The sequence below is a fragment of the Leptosomus discolor genome, chromosome 1 (assembly GCF_034619465.1).
Source record: "Leptosomus discolor isolate bLepDis1 chromosome 1, bLepDis1.hap2, whole genome shotgun sequence".
NCBI lineage: Eukaryota > Metazoa > Chordata > Aves > Leptosomiformes > Leptosomidae > Leptosomus > Leptosomus discolor.
In genome coordinates, this window is record NC_141391.1 from 214,499,794 (window position 1) to 214,513,509 (window position 13,716).

The window sequence follows — 13,716 nt, forward strand, 5'->3', positions numbered from 1 at the left end:
AAGAATTGGAACTTGCATTTAATAAAAAAGAAAAAAAATCAACATTATGTTACTGTAGAAAAGCTCGACAGCACAGAGATGCTCACAATCACAAAACAAAAACACTGAATCCCAAAGGTATCGTTCTGCAAAGCATCTCATGGTTTTTAATGCCTGCAGTTGGCAGCTTTGCAGGTGTAAAGTTAAGCACATGTGTAAATGGTTGCAAAACTGGGATCACAGAAAATAACTGCGTATAATAAAATAACCTCAGTCACTGGGGTTTTTAGGCATGGTGGCTTGACCCAACAAATCCTGTGTGCCTGGGGTGTGGATCCCAAGACCACTTAAGCTGGTGGGAACCTGACATTGCTTTTGGGCTTTGGAGTAACCACCGTAGACTCTTGTATCCATGGCTGTGGGGAATAATTTGCTCTACATGCCAGTAGGAATCAAATAAAGCCTTTGGCGGGAAAGATCCATGCACAGAGGGCAATTTTCAGGATCGTACCCAAAGTAGTCACCTTTTAGGTAAATGCCGTGTCCAGTCCTGTGATTGGTTCTTACCAGCTGCAATCAATGAGAATTTGGTTTGAAATCCTCCAATATAACCGGGCTTTGAGTTGTTCAGGAGCATCCTAAGTGGATGTGCCTTAGGAGCTGTTCCACCTTTTATTATTCTTTTTTGTTGTTGTTGATTATGTCAGTTGAGAAATTAGCACAACTGTTGTTTTCTGTTTTACTTCTGAATTTGCACTTGGAAGACATTGGGTAAAATAGAAGAAGAACAGACTGTTTGCTGATCGCTTGGATGATGGTGTGAAAAACAAAAATAATCTTCTGCTGTCATCTGTTTCCTTGAGAAGTCTTCAAATAAAGTTTAAAATAAGGAGTTTTGCTTCTATTCAAACAGCCTCTGCGAGGAAAAAACCCTGTAGACCTCATTACAGTTGATTCCTTAATAGAGCTGCAGGATTCCCAGAATCCCTTTCAGTACTGGATAGTTAGTGTGGTTGAAAATGTTGGAGGAAGATTACGCCTTCGCTATGTGGGATTGGAGGAGACTGAATCCTATGACCAGTGGTTGTTTTACTTGGATTGCAGACTTCGACCAGTCGGTTGGTGTCAAGAGAATAAATACAGAATGGACCCACCTGCAGGTAAAGAGCCTCCCAAAAATGCTACTTCACTTCGTGGCATTTACTGATGTTTTGAGATACGTGTGCAATGCATTTCGTCTTCTCCAGCATTCACATTGCTTTTACAGTAGTTTCTAGCTGTAACACAGATGGCACGTGAGAGCCATCTAATTTGGGTTCAAAGTGGGTCAGGTAAACTGTATTAAATTTATTTAATAAGTTCAGTTTACCTTAGCACACTCCTGGAAGGAATGTCCAATAAAAGCAGTTTCATGCAATTTTCCACCAAGAAGCTGATGGGGATAGTCCAAGGATGTGCCTGGTTGCCCAGGACTTTTCAGTGGCCAGGTCTTCCTGGCCATACTGTAGAGCTCCTGGTGAAGGCCTCACTGGGAACCAGTCTTCTACTGTCCAGATCAAGTCCTAGGTGACACCTCTCAGCATACACTAGGCTCCATTTGCTTTCCCCTCAACCAAAGACCTCTTGCCCGTTTGTCTTTCCATCTCCACACACATTTCTCTGGGTAGCAGTAGACCTCCATGAAATTTCCCAGAGCTGGAGAAAGTGTTTTGGGACCCTCATGGTTCCTCTAACACAGGTCACAGAATCACAGAATTACAGAATATTAAGTGTTGGAAGGGACCTCGAAAGATGATCTAGTCCAACCCCCCTGCCAGAGCAGGACCACCCAGAGCAGGTCACACAGGAATGCGTCCAGGTGGGTTTTGAATGTCTCCAGAGAAGGAGACTCCACAACCTCCCTGGGCAGCCTGTGCCAGGGCTCTGTCACCCTCACAGGGAAAAAGTTTTTCCTTACGTTAATGTGGAACCTCCTGTGCTCCAGTCTTTCATATTCTTCTGTTACATTGCTGTACATCTGCCAAGTGAGACCTGCCTTGTTGTGTAACCAGTCAGAAAGTGCAGTGAGGGTGCTGGGTTTGTCTGCCTGTCCATGTCAACCTGCCCATCGAGGGCTTATGGGGTGTCTGTTGCTAGAAGCTAAGAAAATACTCCTTTGAGTAAGGGTAGGTGGGGTCTTTCAGGTTTGAAAGACCACAGATTTTGTCCTGCATTTTCTCCAAGGTAGTAAAGTCTTTGCAAGTATGTCAGACCAGATTCAACATCAGGAGATTGTAACTTGGAGAAGCAGCTCTCTAGAGTTGAGTTTAGTGTTCAGACCAGCTTGGGTGGAGAGAGACAGGGACTGCAGTTAAGTCAGGCTGAGGTCAGAAATTGGAAGTCACAAATCCAGGGGCAGGAGATGTTCAAGGGACGGGATCCAGGTAGAAGAATCGGGCACAACTGGGCTGGGCCAGGAGGCTGGGCAAGAGCAGAGTTTATGGGTCAGCTGGAATCAGACTCCAAACAGTGGGACTGGGTTTGGCAAAAGGAGCAGGGTCAAGATGGCAGGGAGAGAACGATTGCAAGACTGAGCGTGGGGGGAGACTAAGCATTACTCAGGTTTAGCAAGCGGGATATGGATTAGGGACCGCAGCACGCAGTAGGGGCTTAGGGCTGCTTGAAGCCTCCTGGAGGAACACGTGCAGAGGCATTCACTGGCAGGTTCTGGGGCTGGCTTTGGAGATACGCTTCCATCCAGGCTACAGTGGGGGATGACTGGGAGAGTGAATCTTTACCGCCACCCAGTAATGGGCAAAGCTTTGTCAAAGTCTCTGAGCAATTAGTTTTCTCTCTACTCAGGGCATATGGCTCTGCATTGGTCTGACTTGAGTTGGCTGAGTTGATTCAGTCAAGTTGGTTGACTTCTCTTGAAGTTAGGGGTCTGGTTAAATATGACAGCTTAGACTGTTGCATGCGTGGTCTTCTTAGGGGTAGAAGGTGTGCAGCATCTGTATTTTTCATAAAGCTGTGGCTTGTACTTGGGGCCACAAAACTGTTTGCCAGTTCCTGTGGAGCATGTCCCCCACTTGCTAGCCGTTTGCACCTCCAAGCTGGATGCCCCAGGACTACCGTTTCCCTTGAGAGATGAGGTGCTTTCTTGGTTAATGCACAGGTTTTGGCCCAGCAGATGTGTTCCACCTTTGTCCAGGTCTGTGCCTCATTTTCCATGTGCTGTGGGTGAAGTTTTTCCAGGGGTGTCAAATGATAGCAGAAAGGTAGCCCTCCTTTGGGTGGGTATTTCTGATGTGGCTTCCGTCCATTACACCTGATTCAGAGGGGTTACCCTGATATTTGCAGTAGTCGTGTTCACAAGTCTGTCTGGGTCTTGGGTCTAACTCAGGGTCTCGAATGCTTTTTGGAAGTGTGTGTTTTTCTTCTCTTATAGGTAGTAATCAATGTTCCACATCACTTCTAAATTAGATGCGAATGCTGGAGAGCATGAGTATCACTCGCTCTGTTATTTTACAGAGTTATTTGTGTTACAGAGAAACACTTTTTCATTGACTTTGAAGCCTCTTGTCCTGTATAGGTTTGGTGAATCAATACAGAAATGGCCCAAACGAGATTTGTGCTGCTTCTCTTGTTTATTCCATTCTCTTTCTACTCTCTCCTCCTTTTATCCTGTTATGCTTACTTCTCTATAGATTCCCCACCCCCTCCGTTCCTTTTCCCCTCCGTTCCTTTTCCCCTCCGTTCCTTTTCCCCTCCGTTCCTTTTCCCCTCCGTTCCTTTTCCCCTCCGTTCCTTTTCCCCTCCGTTCCTTTTCCCCTCCGTTCCTTTTCCCCTCCGTTCCTTTTCCCCTCCGTTCCTTTTCCCCTCCGTTCCTTTTCCCCTCCGTTCCTTTTCCCCTCCGTTCCTTTTCCCCTCCGTTCCTTTTCCCCTCCGTTCCTTTTCCCCTCCGTTCCTTTTCCCCTCCGTTCCTTTTCCCCTCCGTTCCTTTTCCCCTCCGTTCCTTTTCCCCTCCGTTCCTTTTCCCCTCCGTTCCTTTTCCCCTCCGTTCCTTTTCCCCTCCGTTCCTTTTCCCCTCCGTTCCTTTTCCCCTCCGTTCCTTTTCCCCTCCGTTCCTTTTCCCCTCCGTTCCTTTTCCCCTCCGTTCCTTTTCCCCTCCGTTCCTTTTCCCCTCCGTTCCTTTTCCCCTCCGTTCCTTTTCCCCTCCGTTCCTTTTCCCCTCCGTTCCTTTTCCCCTCCGTTCCTTTTCCCCTCCGTTCCTTTTCCCCTCCGTTCCTTTTCCCCTCCGTTCCTTTTCCCCTCCGTTCCTTTTCCCCTCCGTTCCTTTTCCCCTCCGTTCCTTTTCCCCTCCGTTCCTTTTCCCCTCCGTTCCTTTTCCCCTCCGTTCCTTTTCCCCTCCGTTCCTTTTCCCCTCCGTTCCTTTTCCCCTCCGTTCCTTTTCCCCTCCGTTCCTTTTCCCCTCCGTTCCTTTTCCCCTCCGTTCCTTTTCCCCTCCGTTCCTTTTCCCCTCCGTTCCTTTTCCCCTCCGTTCCTTTTCCCCTCCGTTCCTTTTCCCCTCCGTTCCTTTTCCCCTCCGTTCCTTTTCCCCTCCGTTCCTTTTCCCCTCCGTTCCTTTTCCCCTCCCTCTAAACTTGTTATTGGATGCCCTGTTTGCTGAAGTTGTTTATTTTTCTTCTCCCCCTTCTTTATTTAACTGCTTTAAAAATTTCTTTCATTTGCTCTCATCTGTCTTCATCTGATACCTGTTTCCTCTCCTTGGCATTTCTTTGGTCATTCACTTTTTAGTGAATGTTATTATTAATGAATTCAATGCCCAGATCTTCTTCCTGACTTCTATTGACTTAAATAGTTGGTCATTACTTTACATCTCCTAAAGCTGGGTCTCATAGGAGTTTGCTGAGAAAAGACTCTTTTCATCTGAACCCTTCCATTTTCTCACAAGTCCTCTCCTGAACAGTGCCCCCAAGGATCTTTGGTCCCCCATTCTGGTCTACTCAGTTCTCAGGCTCTGCACTCCAGGGAGTAGCCAGTAAGAAAGGGGAACCTGATGAGTTTATGGAGGCAGGAATGCTGGTTGTTCCACTTCTGACATAGTGGACTTTATCGGCTGTTCGATGCCCACCTGACATCAACATGTTCATAAAGCACAATGGATGAATAAAGCATATGGGACATTAATCCAGAGGAAGAAAAGGGAAAAAGCCAAGTGGCTAGTCTTAGGGCATCTGTTACGAATTAAAAGAGCCTGCGAAAGAAATCTAGGAGGAAGCAGGCAGGCAAGCAGTAGTGAGTGGTCAGGATGAGATGCTGGCAGCAGAGAGCTCTAAAGGAACTCAGGGATGAAGCTACTTAACCACAAACAAAGGATGCAATTTCCTAAGGACCCTAGGCCAGGGACACATCCTTGTCTGCTTACATCCTTCCTGGTGACTTCTATAGTAAATAAGACTTGCACTAGAAAGACCTTTGTTGTGCGAACGACCTAGTATGAGCTTTCTTAGGAAAGAGAGAGAGGCTCTGGGCAGTATGTCTGTTTTTTACGCATCAGGGATTAGATTCACGTGCTGTGGTGTAGGCATCAAAATGACAGTTCATCATGAGCTATTGCTTTCTCTTTATGATTGATGGAGAAAAGGGGATGCCCAAGACATGTCTAACATAGGTCAAATGAAATGACATCTTCATAAGCCTATTTTTTCCAGTTTGGGGGATTGACAGCAATGAATACAGACCTGGTCATTTGACTTTTGAACATCTGAAGCCAGTTAAGGTGACTCCTTGACTGATAACAGGAACAGCCTTAGAGTGTACATCAAAGCTGTTATGAATCTCCTCCAAAGAAATGCTGAGGACATGCAGCTCCTCCCAAATCAGCTGTGTGTTCAGTTACTGTCAAATGAAGATGTTGAGTTATACATCAGTTCTACAGGTTATGATCATGCTTTGCCTACACTTGACTTGGATGCTGCATACGCACCTTCAGCTTTATTTCTGTTTGTGTCTGGGCTGTAGTTCTCTGCGTTTATCCACCTCTGGGATCTGCCAGGTTGGGTTTCACCTTGCAGAGCAGTTTGAGGTCAGTCTTGCAAGATGCAGAGTGTCTCGTATAAAGGAGGTCCCATGGATCCAAATGTCTACAGTATTTTGGATGGAGAGGTCTATTTTCTGAAGCTGTCCACATCCTAGCACCCACTTAACGTACAAGTATGTGCAAGAGAGTCCTTAGGAAATAGCATCCTGGCTGTCTTCTCCGAATGGCAACTTTCAGGGGCTTTATATGTCTCACGAGCCCTTTTAACTGAGGCAAAGGGGTTGTAGCTTATTTTTATCTTCAGATGTGTATCTGAATCCAAAATAAGCCTCCTTGATAGTGCAAATTGGCACAGGCTGCTTGACACAGAGCCACTGATGGTCTTGCCTTGACTGTTTATGCAGGAAGAGATCGTCTTGTGTTATGTTACTTTCTATTTAAAGACAAATTGGCAGTCATTTTAATTGCTCACTTCTTGTTAACCTAAATACAAATTGACACAGTACACTTTGTTCAATTACCTGCAACCCTATCACTTAAACAAAATGCTTTATGCTCTTTTAACCGTGCAATTTAGTGTCCATATACTTGCCAGCATAAGCGAGCTGCCACTAATTAAGTGCACATATGATAGTGCTTGCTGGTTATTGAAACCATTGGAGTTTTTGTGTCTTGAAGTTTGCTGACACTGCCCAAAGGAATTGCTGCTTGTTTTAACTGATTTTGGGCAAAGTCGCCCGAAATGCCGCTTTCTTCTTCTTTCTTATGTTTCACTGCCATCATGGTAGAAAACGAGGGTCTGTTTTCAGCTTGCTCTCTCCTCCGGGGAACATCCAACAGAATTTTCCAAAACTCAGACTTTTTGTTAGTTGAAACCACAGGCTGGCTGCAGCTTGAGGCAAAATCATATTGTATTGAGTATTTCCCTGTTTGGCATCATTTAAACGAAAAAGGAAGAAACAAGGTGAGTCGTTTCCCTCCCTGCACTTCAGGCCTCTCAGAGCTTCTGCAAGTAAGGGGGAACTGGAGCAATAAAGCTATAAAATAATGAACAATTAGGTAAAGAGTGCACTTCTTAATGCTTGTGACCGCTGCACATTCTGTAAACAGACTTGAAATGTATCTTCCCGTTAATAACCAGACAGTTGAGGAATTAAAAATGCCTCCCTGAAAGGTTAACATTTCCCTTTAAGTGTGTTTAAATTCATCTGCATATCCTTGATGTCTGTTCTGAAGTAGTGAGGTTTGATATAGTGGAAGTATAAATACATCCACTTTGAGTGAGTGATTCTGCAAATCCTATTTTGATAAGGTCTTAAATCTGTTGAGATCAGAGCATAAAATTCTCTTGTACCGTCAGTGTTAGGTGAAAACAGTGCTTGCCAATTCCTTTTTTTTATACATATTTTTTATTTCTTCCTTCAGAATTGTAAGATACAGCAGTAAATCTTTGCTAGCTAGTACATATATATGGTTATTAGATGTACAGAATTTAAATGCAAATTGGGCCAAATTGAACTCTGATGTAAGTGCATGAAGCCAAACGGACAAAAGCTTCACACTGTTCACTCCCTATCAAGGTTCAGTTTATTAGTGAGTAAATGTTCATTTCCATTTTAATAATTGTTGCCATCTATCTACTTATCTTGTCTCTTTAGGACCTTGATATGAATGTTCTGCAATAACTTGTTATGTGCAGGATATCAAAATGTTTTGTAGGGCAGAAGTAAATCCAATATAATGTTCTTCATCACAGTATTGTTTCCTACATTGTTTCCTCTGATGATTCATGGGCATTTCACTGCACTGAACCGTAAAGGGCTTGTTAATATAATGATTTAATAATATTAAACCTATTTAAAGAAACTCACTGAAAGCAATGTGGATCTGCACAAAAATGTTGCCTATTAAGTAAAATGATGAAAATTCGTAAGTGTAAGTCTTTGAATTGGTGGGATACTCTGTTTCGAGTGTGGTACCACGAAATGGGTCTGGGTAGAGATGTAGCTGAAATGTTCCTTCCCATACCTACCCCCACCCACGGCCAAAAAATCCAACCCCCTAATAAAAAAAAAAAAGACTTTCCAATGAACAGAAGCCTTGGTAAAGATATTTCTGGTTTTGTTCAAATATAAATAGTATTGGCTGAAGACCTGAGGCTCCTCAAACTGGAAAACATCGGGCATTTTAAGAACTGAAAATCAAAGGAAAGTTTTTGTTATTTTCAAGTAATGAGATAGTACGGTTTTCATTTCTTCAGGAGAAAATGAAGGATGTGCATTTTTCTGAGTTTTACTCCAGGATATAAAGCACAATCTTCCTCAGATGTGCCCCTGCTGGTTGCTTTTGTGTTGAATTTATCCACGCTGTACAGCTTGGAATATACACACTGTTCATTTCACTTGTGCTATCCATTTTTATGACATAGGAACTTAAGTCTTTCAGAAATGTTTGATCCCCAAACAGTCACCTCTTGGTTTTGTTGTTTCTTTTGTTGTTACTGCTTTAGATATCTGTTCTCTGAAGACTATATCTGAGTGGAAATGCGCTCTGGAAAAATCCCTTAATGATGCAGCAAATTTTCCTCTTCCAATGGAAGTGTTCAAGGTAAAGAATACACATTTTTTCCTTCACTTCACTTACACCACAATGAATAAGTATCATGCAGTGTTTAGCGGCTTATGTTAAACTTTTGCAGGAAAGGCTGTTGCTCTTCTACACACCATGAAAGGTCACAAGTGGGATGTTTAGATAAACTGCAGTTTTATGTGCAGACTTTCCATTCCAAGAATGTGCAGTCAGTGTTTTCTAGGGGCTGGGGGTCATCCGCGCTGATTTCTCCAACATTATTTTTAATGTGTCTTCCTCTCTTAGGCCTGTGCAAAGGCATCATATACAACTGTGACGTTGTAAGGCTACAAATGTGAAAGCTGACATAAGCCGGACAGATTTCTGTCAGCCTTGCACCAAAATTTTCGTCTGATCACAAGCTACAGGGCAGAGAAACCTCCTTCAGGCACCTATAGTGGAAGTGGGGGATAATTTTGCTTCCATATCTTTTTTTTTCCCCTTCTCTCTCTGGTTTTTAATAGTTAGAGATGTGCTTCAGCCCTGAGGCACCAGCTTTAATTTCCCGTCCAAATCTGCACCGCTATTAATCATGACGGCACCAGATAATCCTGATTTCTAGCTGTGTCGGTCTGGTTTCTGCCAGTTACATCCTTGCCTTGGTGTGATGGGCAGCGCAGCTGTGGGTGCAAGAGGGTGCTTGGGGAGGTGTGTTGAAGCACAGTGATGCCCCGCTGTCTCTGGTGTCTCCTCCTGCTCGTGGACCTGGTGTACCATGGTGCCCTCCCCACCACAGTTCCTGGCTCATCCAGTCTGGGGACCCTCTGGGTTCCTTCCCTGCCCTGAAGCAACATTGCACTGGGACACTCCAAAACACCCATACAATTGGTGCAATTCACATGTAGATGTGACACTTAAGGACTTTGTTTAGTGGTGGACTTGGCAGTGTTAGGTTAATGGTTGGACTCAGTGATATTAAAGGTCTTTTCTAACCTAAATGAATCTATGATTCTGTAACTGGAAGAAGGCATTCATCGCATCCCATCCTGGCTGGCATGCCACAAAACCCCAGTGCCACCTTTAGCCTTTCCGCAGGGACATGCTGGCAGCTCCCCGTGAGGAATTCAGGCTCCTCAGTGGGCTGAGATGCACTTGGAGTTAGGACATTCGTTTGGAAATGCTTTGCTAATGGCCCAGGCAGTGGCTCATTTGCTTCCAATGTGAAAGCTCTGCTAGGCTGGGAGAAGTGGGAAGATTTGTGCGTTGGCTTTCGGCAGGAACGAACGAGGGTTTGAGAAGCCCCATGTTGTGGTGGGAGTGGCCCGCGGAGAGTTTTGGTTCTCTGCCGTTTATTCCGTTCAACGCTTCAATCCACCAATATTAAAGTTTGCATTTGCAGTTTCAAGATCAAAAATGCATTGTGCGGGTCAGGGATTAAATCAAAATAGGGAATGGCTAATGTGTAAATTTTACTCCTGTCTGTATGAAAGAGTGAAGAATGTTTCTGATGAGACTTATAAAACATCCTTTTTTTTTTACAGTTTATAACTAACATCTGTTTTGCTGCCTCTTTTCAGCATGCCAGACTCATACTCACTTATTTTAATTATTGCACGAGGGTCATAAATTTAAATTCAGCAAATCCCACTTGCCATGCCATGCGGTTGGAGCTTGCAAAGATGTTCCTCTTAGAAGACAATGCAAAACATTGGGATGCTTGAACGGGCCAAGAGGAGAGTTACTTTGGGGCCAAATGTGACAAAGACAGGATTAGGTCAATAGGGCTTCTTTATTTGTAATGTGAAAGCTGAGCACAAGGTGAGCTCAATTCAGTGCCTGGTGTTATCTAAGCCCCTGGTGGTTCTGGTGCTGGGAAGGCAGGAGGCTGAATAAATTACTTGTGTGTGGGCACCATTTTATTCTGCCCGTTTAGGGTGAATCAACCCCATCTTGTGCCTCCTAATTAAGGAGAAAAATACGAGAGCTTGTCCATGACTGTGAACATGTCTTCCTCTAGTAATGACTTAAACATGAGTTAAGGAAAGGCTTTAGTAGACTATATGAGAGTACGCTTGTCTGATCTTACAAGATAAGGCAGTATTTATGTGCGGGACTGTCAAGGAGAATCACAGATCCCAGCAGAAAGTGTCGAATCCAAAAGTGTCTTTTTAAAAAAAACATTTTTTTTTTTTTTCTTAAATAATTTTGCAAACTATCACAGAAGTAATGTCTCTACATGGTGCCTGGGGCTCTGTGCTACTGTAACTGTCATGTGTTAGATGAGATATAAAACACAGAGTTTGACAGCTGGCAACTGTTAAAGATCTTCTGGAAAGCTGGAAATGTTTACTTTGGCGGACATGGTAAATTGCACACCGAGCAATTATATTCTGCATTTTCCACATTTCCCTACAAGAAATCCATCACTGAGGAGAGCGTAAGCGCGTGCTTGCTCTACAGACGTGAGCGGTCCCTGGGGTGAGCACGTGCACATTTGGCTCAATTACGACTTAAATTACTGTTGTCCTTTGAACTGTGCACGGCTGTGGGCAGTGTCACTAATGTGCCATCAAACTGGTCCCAGGTGGTGGTGCTGGGAAAGCAGATCTGCATTTATAGTCCTAGAAGTGGCTCCTCTTACAGGTCTGTCAGCCTGTTGTTGCTGTAGGTGGTGATGCTCTTTGGTTTTGGTGTAATAGGGTTGGGTTCTGCCCGAGACCTCGTCAGCCGTGGATCTGAGCCTGAATTATCAACGCTCAGAAGTGTGGCAAAGCTGAACTGACGTGTGGTGGTCTTTGGCAGCAGATACAAAAATCCTTTGGAAAGTGCAGCCCTGATCCCCTCTTGGCATCCAAGGAGAGGGCACTGTCCACCAGACCACACGAGCTGGTTGCAAAAATCAGGGGGAAGGCTGCAAACAGGATCTTCTTTTTTTTTTTTTTTCCTGGTGCTATTTTATGCTTGGCCATATGTTGAAAGTGTTTGTAAAATGCTCTAGGATCCTTTGAGAAGGAACGTGATGTTCAGCTGCCAGAAAACGCTGCTATTATATAGCTACTAAACATAGTGTTTTGTAAACTGCACATCCTGGAATAAGTTTTTTTTCTTCACAAAAGCTTTTCTCAACTCAACTGCTATTTTGTCGTTCCATTCTTTCCAGAAAAAAATGTTGATCCCTAAAGAAAACTAAATACAGACAGGATTTTCAAGAGTGTTTGAACCGTTTAGAAGCACAAATTCTTCCAAAAGGCTACGACCCAAGGAGATGTGCTCTTTGCTGTTTCTGCTCTGATTTCAGGGTGCTGTAGGTATCCCCCATGCTTGGCTAGGTACCAATCATAAATGATGGCTTAGGCTTCAGAGAACATCTGAGAAAATGGCTAGGGCTTTGGGTATGAATAAGGGTGGTCAGACTGTTACCGGGGCCTGATTTCAAGTCGTGTGTGGCAATTTCAGCAGTTTGATTCAGTGACGGCGTTGCTGGTGCTCTCTAAGAGTGACCCTTGCATCATAGAATCATAGAATCACAGAGTGGTTTGGGTTGGAAGGGACCTTAAAGACCATCTAGTTCCAACCCCCCAGCCATGGGCAGGGACACCTCCCACTAGACCAGGTTGCTCAAGGCTCCATCCAACCTGGTCTTGAGCACTGCCAGGGATGGAGCATCCATAGCTTCTCTAGGCAACCTGTGCCAGGGTCTCACCACCCTCTAGTCTAAACCTGCCCTCTCCCAGCTTCCATCCATTACCCCTCATCCTATCAGGAAGCCAGACTGCAAACACAGAACCTTCTAGCCCTAATATTTATGAATCAATGCTTTTTTTTAGAGTTAAAGCCCTGTAGCTTGGGTAAGATGAATGCCGGATGCAGATTGTGGGATTTAGTTTCCTAGAGGGAGGCAGATAGCATGCTGGGTATCTTCTCTGACATCCCATTGTGCTTCCCCTGGTCTCCTGTGCCCTATCTTGGGTCCTGTGAGATGTCATGGATCCTCATGTGTCTTTCAGCTCACCCCACACACCTCCATTTGGGCAACTAAATATTACCCACCATTCAGGGTGCTCATCATCTTTCCATAGATGTTGCATATGAGCATCCTAGTCCCAGTTTGCTCTGACTGCGATACAGTGGGTCCTGATGACCCACTAGCTTGGATGAAGCTGTCACCAGCCACATCTCTAACTCAAACTCTGTTAAACTGCTTGAGGAGCACAGATGCTTAGGAGGGAGAGGTGTTATCTGAGACAGGTGGCAATTCCTGATTTGTAGCCTTTGGTCCCATTCCTCTTGTCTCCAGTCTCTGGTCCTTCTTTCCTGAAGTAGTTGTTGTTTTTTTCCAGCTCGAAATTGTTGTCTCTCAAACATAAAAAGCTCTACACTATGCCCAGCCCAGTGTGCCCCTCTTTCTAACTGGAGCTTTTGGATGCTTCCCGTAATCAGTATTAATTAATGGTAAGACTAATTACATGGAAGGAATCAGTTGGGACAAATCTCTCCTGAGGAAAGTGGTGGAGGGACCACCCATCACCCAGGCAAGAGCTGCCCCCTGAAATGACAGGACAAGGGGCAACGGGCACAAACTGGATCACAGGAAGTTCCACCTCAACACGAGGAAAAACTTCTTTACATTGAGGGTGACAGAGCACTGGAACAGGCTGCCCAGGGAGGTTGTGGAGTCTCCTTCCCTGGAGACATTCAAAACCCGCCTGGACGCAGTCCTGTGTGACCTGCTGTAGGTGACCCTGCTTTAGCAGGGGGTTGGACTAGGTGATCTCCAGAGGTCTCTTCCAACCCCTGTCATTCTGTGATTCTGTGAAATGCAGGACGAAGTGGTGGTTCTGGTTCTACACTCAAAATTGTGAAGATAAATATTAAACAGGACTCCTTCCCCTGCTCCAGAATACAATTTTTCCATCAGATGAATTGTGCATTTTAATTATACAAGTAAGATGGACTATTTCTCCAAGACTTTGATTTTTTAAAAAAGGAGGACAACATCTCTCAAAAGTTCATAAAACCTTTGGGTATTTTAGGGTGTTTTCTTCCATTATTTGGTATTCTGGAGGAGTTTAAATGTAAGATAGAGAAACCAAGGATTACTTTCTGCTCAGAGACCATCCTGACCTGGCTATATGAATAGACTTCAA

At 44.5% G+C, this 13,716-nt stretch overlaps 1 protein-coding gene across 1 annotated transcript in view; it reads left to right on the forward strand.

Annotated features, from left to right (window-relative positions):
- The window catches only part of SFMBT2 (Scm like with four mbt domains 2), a 101,029-nt gene that overhangs the window by 36,440 nt on the left and 50,873 nt on the right, over positions 1–13,716 (forward strand). The window contains exons 5-6 of the mRNA XM_086474916.1: positions 893–1,139; positions 8,511–8,608. Coding sequence (XP_086331042.1) covers positions 893–1,139; positions 8,511–8,608 — 345 coding nt within the window. The remainder of the gene's footprint in view (positions 1–892; positions 1,140–8,510; positions 8,609–13,716) is intronic.